General features: G+C 28.9%; 2 protein-coding genes and 1 non-coding gene across 4 annotated transcripts; 2 read left to right on the top strand and 1 right to left on the bottom strand.

Moving 5' to 3' along the window:
- Nucleotides 1–5098: 5098 nt before the first annotated feature.
- Nucleotides 5099–10235, top strand: LOC110650637 (heptahelical transmembrane protein 4). 2 transcript variants are annotated; one of them, XM_058154431.1, is made up of 5 exons: nucleotides 5099–5397; nucleotides 5520–5595; nucleotides 6001–6263; nucleotides 7338–7644; nucleotides 9312–10235. In XM_058154431.1, exons 1-5 carry the CDS (start codon nucleotides 5129–5131, stop codon nucleotides 9963–9965), a joined length of 1569 nt encoding a protein of 522 aa, XP_058010414.1. In that variant the 5' UTR covers nucleotides 5099–5128; the 3' UTR covers nucleotides 9966–10235. The 2 variants fall into 2 exon arrangements, with proteins under 2 accessions (XP_058010414.1, XP_058010413.1); XM_058154430.1 differs by having other exon boundaries at nucleotides 5499–5595.
- A 149-nt stretch (nucleotides 10236–10384) lies between these two features.
- TRNAT-AGU (transfer RNA threonine (anticodon AGU)) lies at nucleotides 10385–10458 on the bottom strand. Its single transcript has one exon. It is a non-coding gene; the product is annotated as a tRNA-Thr (tRNA).
- A 305-nt stretch (nucleotides 10459–10763) lies between these two features.
- Nucleotides 10764–12548, top strand: LOC131183805 (putative glycosyltransferase 7). The gene is made up of 2 exons (XM_058154429.1): nucleotides 10764–12388; nucleotides 12461–12548. Exon 1 carries the CDS (start codon nucleotides 10979–10981, stop codon nucleotides 12359–12361), a length of 1383 nt encoding a protein of 460 aa, XP_058010412.1. The 5' UTR covers nucleotides 10764–10978; the 3' UTR covers nucleotides 12362–12388; nucleotides 12461–12548.
- Nucleotides 12549–13477: the final 929 nt, after the last annotated feature.

The following is a 13477-nucleotide window of genomic DNA, read 5'->3' as shown; positions in this document are numbered from 1 at the left end:
AAATTAATAAATAATTTTTAATATTTAAAATTAAAAATATATATTTTTTATTAAAAAATATTTTATTTGATGTGAACTTATTTGATCTTATTAAAAAAAAAATAAATTTATTTAACTAAAAATTTAATTTTAAATTTATTTAACTCTACTAAAAGTAAAATGATTTATTTAGAGGGTGTTTAGTTCATCTGTTGAGTGCAGCTAATAGCTGATTTTAATCTAAATCAATTATTAAAAAAAAAAAAAAATTTATTTTTATTATGGGGCTTGATTCAAAAGATATATAGATCTTATTTTTTAATTTTTTAATTTTTTTTTTTTGGAAAAAAAGAAATAAATAATCCAAAAAATAAAATTTAAATTAAATTTAATTCTCAAATAAAAAATTAATTTTTTTTTAATATAGATTAAATATATTTTATATAATAATAAAATTTTTTTTAATATTAAAAAATATTTTCTAATAATATACATAATAATATATTTAAAATAATAAATTAAATATGAAAAATTTTTTTTTTTTTTATTTTTTTTTTTTTTTTTTTTTTATTTTTTTTTATAATTAAAATTAATAATTAAATTTTTAATATTTAAAATTAAAAATATATATTTTTTATTATTAAAAAATATTTTATTAGATGTGACCTTATTTGATCTTATTAAAAAAATATATAAATTTATTTAACTAAAAATTTAATTTTAAATTTATTTAACTCTATTAAAAGTTAAAGGATTTGTTTAGAGAGTATTTGGTTCACTTATTTAAGTTAAAAAAAAAAAATCTGATAACTAATGGGTAACTGATATGGTACCCATCAGCTGCAATTTGTATCAGCTCTATTTTTAGAGTTATTTCTCATCAACTGATAGCTGATTTTATTTTATTTTTTATTTTGACCATATTATCTTTTTTTATTTAATTGAAAAATTAATATTATTAATACTTTTATATTTTTCATTTATAATTTTAACATTTTAATTAACACATTTTAACTATATTAAAATATTTTTTATTAATAACATAAAATGTAAAATATTTATTTATATCTAAAAACTTAAAATTAATTATATATTTTTTCTTTATTAATAATAATAATAATTTATTATTTTATCTATATTTTTTAAAAAATTTAATTATTTTCTTATTTCAATAATAAAATAAATAATATAACATAATAGATTAATAATTATTTTTTTATTTTAATAATATAATAAATGATATAATATATTAATTTGATAATTATATAATTAATATTTTTTAAATTATTTAATTATTTTTTAAAAAATTTAATTATTTTCTTATTTTAATAATAAAATAAATAATATAATATACTAAAATTAAAATTTTATATTTATTTTAATAATAAAATACATTATATAATACATATCTTTATTGATCATTTCATATATCAATAACAACAACTAAATATAATTTTATCAAATACTTAACATAAATCAGTTATCATCAGCTACCAGCTATCAACTATTAACTAACAACTATCAACTATCAATTATCAATTATATCCAACGACTAAACTAAACAAGCTATTAGACTTTTTCCTTTTTGATTTTTTATCCGCTAAGTGCTAACTGCCACGTTACATCTTCATCTTTACTTATTAAGAAATTATATTATTTTCAATTGCTTATTAAGTAATTATATTATTTCCAATATCTCAATTCAACTCTTTCCCATAATTGTTACTCTGGACTTCCAGTTTTTTGGAGGCTGCATACGCCCATAGCATAATTTGATAATAAGTATATTCTTTATTTGTTTTAATATTTCAAAAAATTTCAAATAGCACCCTAACCCTTTATATAATCTGATAATAAGTGTATCTTTTAATTTAATAATAAAAGTTTAAATATGAGCTTTTTCTCCTCATTTATAAATAAAAAATTATTTTTATTAAAATAAATAATTATTAATCTTATTACTTTCTGTCATGTTTGATATGGTGTAATTAAAATTGTAATGTAATCGTGATTATAAAATGTAATCAAAATTATAATATAATTATTATTATTATATTTCTATACTCGATTACAAAATAAAAATATGAGTAGTATAATATAATAATAATTTTTATTTTAATATTTAATTTATTTATAGTGTTAATAATAAATAGTAACAGTTACGGTGATTTGTTGTTGAAAAGTAATGACAGCAAAGTAGTGGTGGTGGTAGTGACATAGATAGTTAAATGGTGATGGCGGTGGCCATGTGAGATAATGGTGTCGATAGCAGCAGGGTAGTATAAGAGGTGACAATGATTTAGTGGTGATAGTGTTAGTTAAGCGGTAATAATATCGATAGTTGTAACAGGATGGTAGTGGTGGTGGTGGTGGTGACAAGATAGGAATAGCAGTAATAGTATCAATAGTGGCTAAGTAATGGTGGTAGTAATATTAACCATAAATAAAAAAAATTTGAAAACAAGTAATGAAGATTACATTTATTTTTATATATAATTACCGTTATCTTATTTTAAATATAATTAATTATATTATGTGATTATTATTTTATTACATTAATTTTTTTATTTTAATAAATAAGGTAATCAAATATGTAATATAATTATGGTTACATTATAACATTTATTACGCCATATGAAACATGATCTTAATTATTTTGGGTTGGAAATGTGCGTTTTCATAAGTACTTAAATTAATTTGCCCATTGATTGATTTTAATCTCATAGCATAATTGCCTATAAATTAGTCCTCCCTGGCACTTAATTTTTTTTCCCTTTTCAGTTCACTTCTTAAACTCTTATCTGCTTCTTTGACATCTTTGACGTGATTTTCTTCTTCCTTTGGAACTGAATATAAATGGGTTATACGAGAATAAAAATTTTATTAAAATTATCGTGATTTTAACAATGGCCTATTACAATCACTTGCCCATATGTGATCTGCTAAAAAAATTAATATTTCTTAACAATATAGGCATGATTAAGCGTTTTGAAATAATTGTAGCCTATTATTTAGAGGCAACGATGCTTGTTTTCCTTTTTGTCTTTGTGTTTCATTTTCATTTTTGACTCATTATATGATTGCTATATCTCATGATGTTTTTAATAGGCATGTGCATTAAACATGGGCAATATGACTTTAGATTGGCTAGCCAAACTAGTTATTACTCTTTTAATCATTGAGAATTAAATTAATATTGAGTAATCTTAAGAATTAGGAGATTTTAAATTCGAATTTCAATCAGAATTAATTATATATATAAAAAAAACACATTAAGCCTTTATCAGAGACTGAGCCAAAAAATTGAGTTAGTGAGATTAAAAAATTATTTTATTTTATTTATAGAGAAAGAAAATATTATATACAATAAAAAACTATTTAATAAGAGCAAAAATAATAATACATGTACATTTTTAACATATAAGGAAAATTTAATAGAAAAAGAAAATAATTTCATAAGATAATAAATTCTCCATATAATCTTAAATTTACAATTTTTCTTGATGAATTTTGATTTTGTGAAAGCATTTGTTTTTATCACTTCATTATCAATGTTATCAAAGATATGTTTAATGTATGCAATTAAATAGTTATTGAACTGATCTCTAATTTGACTCCAAAATTGAGTCTTCATAATTTTTATTGCAGAAAATATTATTTCAACACTTGCAATTATAATAAATAATCACAAGCAAACAAACTAAAGGGTACAATCATTTTTTCATATATTACATGTCAATGATCAAACAATAAGTTATTAATATAAATACCAATTATATAGGTATAATATTCTTTAAAATCAAATAAAAAATTATTAAATATAATAATATTTTAAAGGTTTTCATGAAATAAAATAAATTATTTTAGTGAAATTATAGGAGTAATTAATATAATACATATATGGAATATTTAAAAAAATTGACACCCTTACCTTTTGTTTGGATTAAAGGAAATGGAAAGAAGAGAAAAGAAAATAAATTTATATATATATTTTTAATTTTCTTATTTGGACATCAATAGAGGAGAGAAAGAGAAATGAGAGGAAAAAAGAAGAAATTATATTTAACTCAAAATCTTTTCCTAAAATTGGTGAAAACAGAAAGAAATGGGTATTTAAATACTTAAATATCCTATTATATAGTAGATATAAAGAATATATATATATATAATAATTATTTTTCCTTTTTTCTTTAAAATGATAAATTATATTCTTATTATATTCTAATAATTTATCCCAACAATATAAAGTAAATTCAACTTGCTTCTTTTTCTTTTCTTTTCTCTTTATTTACCTTGTTTAATTCTCAAAAAAGGGTCAATCATTCATACATAAAATTAACTTTTTCCATCCTAAATTACATTTCATTGATATAAATAAAATAAAAATTATATTTATTTATAATAAAATTACTAATTTGTGGATTGAATCTCATGCATATTTTGCATTAAAATCTTAAGAAACAAAATCATAAAAATCCTAAGAAATGAAGAATGTTACTAAGATCACTCCTTTGTTATGCTTAAATACAAACTTTTCTTTGTATTAATAATCATGGATTTTTTTTAACTGTGAAAATGAGATATATTGATGAGATTTTGAATTTTAAAGTAAATTCTTGAAGTGGTTTCACTTTATTGTTAGACTAGAGATTTTTTTTTTTTAATAAATGAAAGAATAATATATGTAATATAAAAATACATAAATTTTTAATAAATTATTATCATAGTTATTTATTTAAAAAATATTATTATGTAATCAATGCATTTTAACGTAATCAATTACTTAAATTTCATTTTGAAAAAAATATTTAATATATAAATTATTTAATATTTTTTCATTATTTTAAAATAATTTTTTTTCAATTTAATTATTTAATATTTATAATTTAAAAAATATAATTATATAATTTTTTTAAATTTATCAAATATTCAATCTCTATCTATCATTATTTTCTATTTTAATTAATTTGATTAATAAAAAAAATAATAATAAATATTAAATAGTTTCTAAACTGAAAATAAACTAAATAGTACATTTTTAGATTTGTATATTTATATATAAAAATAAAAATATAATACAAGGGAAAAATATGCCTAACTACAACATAAAATATCGCCCATAATATCATACATAAAGGACTTTGTCTTCATGAAAGTCGTGCCAAATCCGCAACCATTAGAGTTTAGTGCTCGCCGAATCCATCTTCGGCATCTCCGCATCGTCAGAGCATCTCTTGCTCCTGCTCCTCTCTCTCTCCGCATCTCCTCAAAGCCCAAAGCATCTCTATCTCTTTCTTTAAAACGAGAAGATGATGTCTCATGTCTCACGTTGAGGTCCAAATTTTTCTCGTGTGTTTCTGTCTTCTTTTTCTTGCAATCTACAAGAATTTCAAACATTGAATCTCTTATCGTCTGGCGGTTAGATTTATGCTCCTTTCTTTTTTTCCCATTTCTTGGTTTCTTATATAATTTAATCGCCTTGGTTTCACTTGGTGCCCTTTTGTCGCGTTTGACATCAGCTCTGTTTATACCCGCCTCAGAATATTATATATAAATCTCTCTCCGAAGAACCCCCATCTGGGTTTTCTCTCTCAGTGGGTGCTTCTTCAATTTCAGGTATTGTTTCTCTGTTCTTCTCTTCTGGATGTCTATCCCTTGCCTTTCCTTCTTTTTCTTTCTTGTCGACCCATTATTACAAATCATGAGATTAGAATACGTGGAAAATTACAGCTAAGTGCTAACATTTATTGAAGTTGTTGGTTGGCTAAAATTGGGGGAAAAAAGAAAGGACAAGAAAATTCAAGAACAATTGGAAATGTCAAGGTTAAAAAAGGCAGTATCATGTCAAGTGCAGAACCTTTTTTTTTTTTTTTTTAATTTTCTAATTGAATTCTAGAATTCCTTGGATGATTCTACAATTTGGGTTTTCATTTCTTTGGCCTTTTTTTTTTGAAGCTATTGAAGAGACTTATATTCTGCTTGTTGCTAATTGCTTTGTTACTTGTGTTGATATTTTTTTAGATAATGGATATTGGAAAGCAAAGCAGTGAGGTCTCAAAGGTTATATCTGAAACAATGGAGAAGCACCAAGTGAGCTCTTCAGTGGAAGGGAAAGGGAAGAGATTGTGGAAGAAAGTGAAGTACCAGCTAGTAGAATATCATTCTTTGCCTGGTTATTTAAGGGACAATGAATACATCGTGGGCCATTATCGATCTGAATGGCCTATGAAGCAGGTTCTGCTAAGCATCTTCAGCATCCACAATGAGACTTTAAATGTTTGGACGTAAGTTTTTTTTTTTTTTTTTTTAATTTTTATTTTATGCAACACAATTTGATTTAAACAGTGTTTTTATATGATGGCTCCATTGCTTGTTGTCTGATTTACAAACTGATGGTTGGATTTAGTATTTTACACATGTAGATCATTTATGTCAAGTTTCTAGTCAATCAAATGTGAAAATTATTTTTTCTATGATACAACAATTTGGTTTTGAATTATAATTATATTTAACATTTTTAAGATGCATTGTGACAATATTTATTTATTTGATTTACTTGAAATTTTGCATGCTCTGATCTGTATTGCCAGGGTTGTACATCCAACCATTAAAAGTTATGGGACCATGCAAAAACTATTGAACTTACACATAGTAAATTTGACCATTTGTGTGTATTGATTAATGAAATCAAAATTAGTTGTCTATAGATCTTCATTGTTATTTTTATATGAAAAAGTAAATGGGATTGTTAAATCAAGTGTTATATTATACCTAATGTTTTGATAATAATATATTGTTTCCATCAGTTATAAATAATTTGATAATTTAATATATTTATGGTAAGCTTGTAATTAGTAAATATCGGCTGGAACAATTTAGTTTAACTATTTAAAAATTCTATGCAGCTATTAGCTTGTAAGAAAAAGCTTTAAAAAGAACTTCTGAAATTAGTAGCTATTGATTACATTTTATAACCAAATACTCTTGTTTAATTATCAGGGCTTGAGCAGTTTATTGCTGCTCCCAATCACTGAACCTAGCATCCCCCCTTCCCCCCTCCCCTCCTTCCCTAGCTTTTTTGGCAGATTTAATGGCTTATTTGTTTGCTCTCCCTTCTTAACCTTTTTGTATGGGTCTTTGCTGACTAATCATGTAAGAATATGTTACATAGCCCCTCCAAGCTGTTATTTCTTTAGAAAATTTGCCTTATTTTGGCTATCAATTCCATGCATAGGTATAAAGTGGTTACAATTTGGTAATGCAATTTTTTGAAATTTTTTTCCTTATTCTTGTTTCAAAAAATAAACATTCTGCTCCCATATGACCTATCTTTAATGGCAAAATGTTGTTCGTTGCAGGCATTTGATTGGGTTCTTCCTTTTCCTTTCCCTGACCATATACACTGCCATGAAGGTTCCAAAGGTTGTTGATCTTCACTCTCTACAACTTCCAGATGTGTTGAAAGCTGATTTGCACAAATTGCATGAATGCCTTCCTTCTTTACCCACCATGCCTAATATTCACAAACTTAGGGAGGAAATAAAGACTACATTGCCCTCAATGGATTTGCTCCCATCTCTCTCAGGATGGCACATTATGGAACTTCTATACAATTGCTTGCCTGAGAGATTCTTCAGTGGCAACCACACAGATGTCTGTGTTCTGGTAATGCTCTTTTTCTTTAATGCTTTTGAGCTGTTGGTAATTTTGTATCTTACCATATGATTATGAAATTTCTATTCCTTATTTTTGTTAGTATGTCATTTCACTCATTATTTTAAAAGTTCAAAGTGGTTGGTGGTGCTATCTTGTGGATGACTTCCAAATTTGTCTATGCCACAGATATTTTAGCTCAACTTTTGTAGGGTTGTATTTTCTAATGCTAATGTGTATTTTCTACTGAATTATTGTTTATATTCTTGTTTGTTACCTGTTTCCCTTGACCCTTTTCTTACTGTTTATCTCTTTATCCTAAATTCATTATCCATTAAGATTAATTAGTTTTCAAAACAATTCTTATGTTGCATGCACGTGTCTGTGTCTTTCTGGTGGGGGGTTGAATAAAACATGTAGTAATGAGAAAAATGACATGTTGAAAATAAATGTGCATTCAAGTCAGATCTTCATTTTCAAGGAAGATGGTGGGCATTCAAGTCATTTGCACCTAAATTTATTGGAATGCAGATATTATGGGGATGCTAAGATGCATGAGTTAATTAATGGTCAGAATTAGAGAGCTTATATTTGGGTTATTTGGTTATGCATATAATTTGATTTGATACTAGTTGAAAATAGATGGCAGATTTGAATGTTGAGAAAAGCACTGAAATTGCATTTGAATATATAGGGATTCAAAATGAAAGGTTTTAAATTTGATATGGTTATCTGGTATTTATAATAGATTTTTTCTAATGAGGTAGATTCAAAGGACGAGAATGCGAAAGAAAACTTGTTTGAATATAAAGGTGTGAGATGGTTATTATCTATTGTGGCTGCTATTTGCTGATGTTAATTTGCTGCATCCTATAGTTCATGATTCATGTATGTATGGCTGTGATGTGTCAGTACAGAAAATTTTTACCCTTCTTGAACATTCTGCGAGAAAAATATTTCTAATGATTCTGTAACTACAAAAATTTGAGTTGATTACTTCTGTGTGAGAGTGGTGCCTTGGTGGGGTGATGCCGTGATTAGGGGTGTGCAAACGGTCGGTTCGGTTTCGAACTGAATCGAACCGATAAAATCGAAAATCAAAAATAAAAATTTTAAAAACCAAACCAAATCAATTAATAAGAGAAAATCGAACCGAATCGAACCGATAAATATCGGTTCGGTTCAGTTTTAAACCGATCAAACAGAAATTTATAAAATTTCATATTTTTAACATTAAATCTAAATAATAAAACATAAAAACAAAAAAAAAAATTAGAAATCAAAACTAAAAAATCTTAAGGTTAGGTTCGGTTTTCTTTGATTTCGGTTCAGGTCGATTCGGTTCGATTTGGTTTGGTTTGATTTTCTTTGATTTCCTATATATATTAATAATTTCGGTTCGTTTTTATTTTATTTTATTTTATTTTTTATGAAAATAACCAAACCGAACCATTTAACCGAAATTATCAAAATTATAAACCGAATCGAACCAATTAAATTTTAAAACCGAACCGATTGAACCGAATTGAATCGGTTCAATTCAGTTTTTTGGTTTAAACCGAAAACTGCTCTCCCCTAGCCGTGATGGTCTATTTTCTGATTTTGTAGTTAACAGTTGGCTAATTTCTTTCATCTTTAAATTTTTTGCAGCTAATGATCTGTTCTCTTATTAAATGCAGCTTAGCGTGAAGGAGGATGTGGCAAACATGATAGCCCCCCTGATGGTGAGGCCAATCACACGATGGCCATTTTTTGCTTTCCTCGGCGGGGCCATGTTTTGCTTGCTAGCTAGCAGCACATGCCACCTTCTCTCCTGCCATTCTGAACGCTTGTCATACATTATGCTTAGACTTGACTATGCTGGAATTGCAGCCCTTATATGTACCTCCTTTTACCCTCCTGTTTATTACTCCTTCATGTGTAACCCTTTCTTCTGCAACCTCTATTTGGGATTCATAACCATATTGGGAATTGCCACAATCTTGGTTTCTCTCCTGCCAATGTTTCAAACGCCAGAGTTTCGCACCATACGAGCAGCTCTCTTCTCTGGCATGGGCTTGTCTGGAATAGCACCAATCCTGCACAAGCTTATCTTGTTCTGGAACCAGCCTGAGGCACTCCATACAACAGGCTATGAAGTTTTGATGGGTGTTCTGTATGGAATTGGAGCGTTGGTTTATGCTACAAGGATTCCAGAACGATGGATGCCTGGAAAATTTGACATTGCAGGGCACAGCCACCAACTTTTCCATATATTTGTAGTGGCTGGGGCTTACACTCATTATCATGCGGGGCTGGTTTACCTCAAGTGGAGAGACCTGGAAGGCTGCTAGAGAGAATATACTCTGAATCTTAAAATAATTTAGTGAATGAAATCCTAGGCAATTGCACTGTATAAATAAATAGGTCAAGCAAATCTAGAATCTAGATGTAAGAACGCTGTGGGAAAGCAGTATGCCATTTCCTCAATTCTTTGTATGAGTACGATTGCACTGATAAATTTGGAGCAACACAGTATGATTCCATAGCATGGAAAAGGGCTGTATTCATTTTCAGATTGTCTTTTCATGTCTATGGTGATAACTTTTTGTTTGGTTGTGCTACATTCTCAGTTGTAAATTTGACTAGCCTATGAAAAATGAAAAGGAAAAACCCATGAATCATGAGAATGGTTCATCGATGAAGCTTTTCAACTTCTAAAAGGGTCAAAATGGTACCCAGAAATCTGTGAACAAGATTAAAAATATACATTTGCTTTCATTGAGAGTTGAACTCAAGACCTCCCGCTTACTAAACGGGTGCTCTAACCAACTGAGCTATGAAAGCTTCGATAGTAAATGTCAAATGAAAAGAAGTATCATGGACTTTCCCAGAGAAATGTCAGACCATCACGTGAGATGGGCCCAACGTTGTTCTGAGCCATTACAGCGTCTACAGTTGGCTTTCGTCCTATGATTAAAAATTGACTACTCACAGAGTCTCATGGAGTTTAAGTTAATTTCAAGTAAATCCCACATAATTAACGTAAATAACCGAGTTTTTATTGAAAAGGGTCTGTGTCGGTACACTCTCTCAAATGAACAGTCAACGTGTCAATCTCCTAAAACGACATCTAAAAAGAATATTTACTCATGGCCTCACTCTCGTCGTTCTAGAAATTAAACACCACCACAACACTCTCCTGTCAGAGCGAGCTCTGTAATAAAACACCAAATTTCTTGCGACTGAACTACATTTTTCTTGCCCAGTCGACACTCCAATCTCCATGGTTAAATTTAGTCAATAAAATCACTGAAATTAACGAATTTATATAAATATCTCTCTTACCTGTATCCTCTTCCTTAAAATGCTCGCTGCTGAGCTCTCCAATTCTCACTACTCTACAATGGCCAAATCCACTTTTAGAAATAATAAAGCTTCTTCCTGTTTCAGTGATGTCTTTCTCTATCTTGGTGGTGCTTTGTTTGCTTTTTTACTCGTATGGTCTCTTTGGTCTTATGCCGGTCCTGACATATCCGGTACTTCGGAACCCAAGGTCACTGATTCCAACCTCAAGGTTGGTTCCAATTCAAAAACTTGCGTAAAGGAAGACCCGGCGGTTAACCTCCTCTATGACCCTCCTGATACAACCTTCTACGACCATCCGGAGCTCAGATATTCCATCGAGCAGCCTGTCAAAGATTGGGATCAGAAGAGAAATCAGTGGCTGAGGCATCACCCGTCTTTCGCACCCGGCGCTCGTGATCGAGTGGTGATGGTCACTGGATCGCAGTCGACTCCGTGTAAGAACCCAATTGGCGACCATTTTCTCTTGAGATTCTTTAAGAATAAAGTGGACTACTGCAGAATCCACGGCTACGATATCTTCTACAACAACGTGCTGCTCCACCCCAAAATGCACACTTTCTGGGCGAAACTGCCGATGGTGAGGGCGGCGATGCTTGCTCACCCAGAGGCGGAGTGGATCTGGTGGGTGGACTCAGACGCGATGTTCACCGACATGGAATACAAACTTCCATTACGCCGTTACGATTACAAGAACCACAACCTAGTTGTCCACGGCTGGCCGAAGTTGATATACGAGGAGAAGAGCTGGACTGCGCTAAACGCCGGTGTTTTCCTGATCAGAAACTGTCAGTGGTCCATGGACTTCATAGATAAGTGGGCCAAGATGGGTCCCATGAGCCCAGAGTACGAGAGATGGGGCCAGATTCAAAGTTCCTTATTCAAAGACAAGTTGTTCCCAGAATCGGACGATCAATCGGCTCTGATTTATCTGCTGTACGAAGATAAGAGTTTAATGAAGAAGATTTATCTAGAAGGGGGGTATTACTTCGAAGGGTATTGGTTAGAGATAGTGCCGACATATGATAACATTACCGAGAGGTACACAGGGATAGAGAGAGAGGACAAGAAATTGAGGAGGAGACATGCGGAGAAAGTGAGCGAGCAATACGGTGCGTTTAGGGACGTTCACTTGAAAGAAGCAGGGAACGGGAAAGGGAGCTGGAGGAGACCATTTATCACTCATTTCACAGGGTGCCAGCCCTGCAATGGAGACCACAATAAGATGTACGAAGGAGACAGTTGCTGGAAGGGAATGGTGAGAGCCTTGAATTTCGCTGATAATCAGGTGCTGAGGAAGTATGGGTTTGTGCACCCTGATTTGCTCGATTCCAAAACTGTGCAGGAGACGCCGTTTGATTACCCCGACGACGGACCATGGTAAAAGCCAATATGTATAAAGTGGTTCAAGGTAAAGATAGTAAAGATGCTTTACTTAATGTATATGATAGTGAACAAGTGCCCTGATATTTTTGGCTTTTAGGGCTTCATACAAGTGCATGATTGAAGAATAATGCTCAACATCTCAGTGATTGTTTATGATGGAAAAATGATGACCTTGGGTGGGTAAAGCTTACGAAGAATTGGAATTGTAGGCAATTGGTTGAATAAATTCGGGTGCTTTTTGATAGCTACTAAAATCATTAAGATATGAGACTGCCATTATTGTTGGTATCCAAAACAGTGGATTTCAATTCTGTTCTTATTTGGAATTGCTAAACTCTTTCAATTATTTAAGTTTGAAAATTTTCACTGCCAATACCATTTAGCAGTTGTTAGTGTTAATGTTAGTGTTTTTTTTTTTTTTTTTTTTTAAATTAAAAATTAATTGGTATTGATCCTTTAATAAATTATGTTAGTGTTTTTTTTTTAAATATGAAAATATATAAAGTTGTTAGAGTTTTATTATAGTTAATTTGCTATGAATAATATATTATTAATGCTATTTATAAAAATAACATAGTACGTGTGTTGCTAATAATAGTATAAAAAAATGTTTAACCCTAAATTACTATATAAATATATATAAATAATAGATCCAAATAAATCATAAACTATATAAATAATAGAACTAAAGAGGATAGTTTAAAAATATATATACAGTCTAATATATTTAGGACTAATAAACTAAATAAATAAAAAAATTTAAAATACAAATAAATTTTATTAATAATAAAATACGATAATATAATTTGGTATTATGACAATAAATAAATAAGTTTAATTAGTTATTAAAAATTAATATATCAATAATATTATTATATTATATATAATAAAAAATTATTTATAAAAAAATTAAATCACGAATATGTATAATAAATATAAACATCGTATAACGAATGTTCACAAAAAAACTAGTGAAAGAAAAATGCTAGTGCATAATTTTGCAAAGTTTAAATAGAAATGAAAAAAAAATTATTAGATATATAGTCTATTTAGAATGTCTCCAACTCAAATTTTTATAATAAGTAATAATATGGAAACTGTTTTTAAATGAATA

Source organism: Hevea brasiliensis, chromosome 10 (assembly GCF_030052815.1).
Source record: "Hevea brasiliensis isolate MT/VB/25A 57/8 chromosome 10, ASM3005281v1, whole genome shotgun sequence".
NCBI lineage: Eukaryota > Viridiplantae > Streptophyta > Magnoliopsida > Malpighiales > Euphorbiaceae > Hevea > Hevea brasiliensis.
The sequence above is the reverse complement of the archived record's forward strand: the minus strand, read 5'-3'. Positions and strand labels throughout refer to the sequence as shown.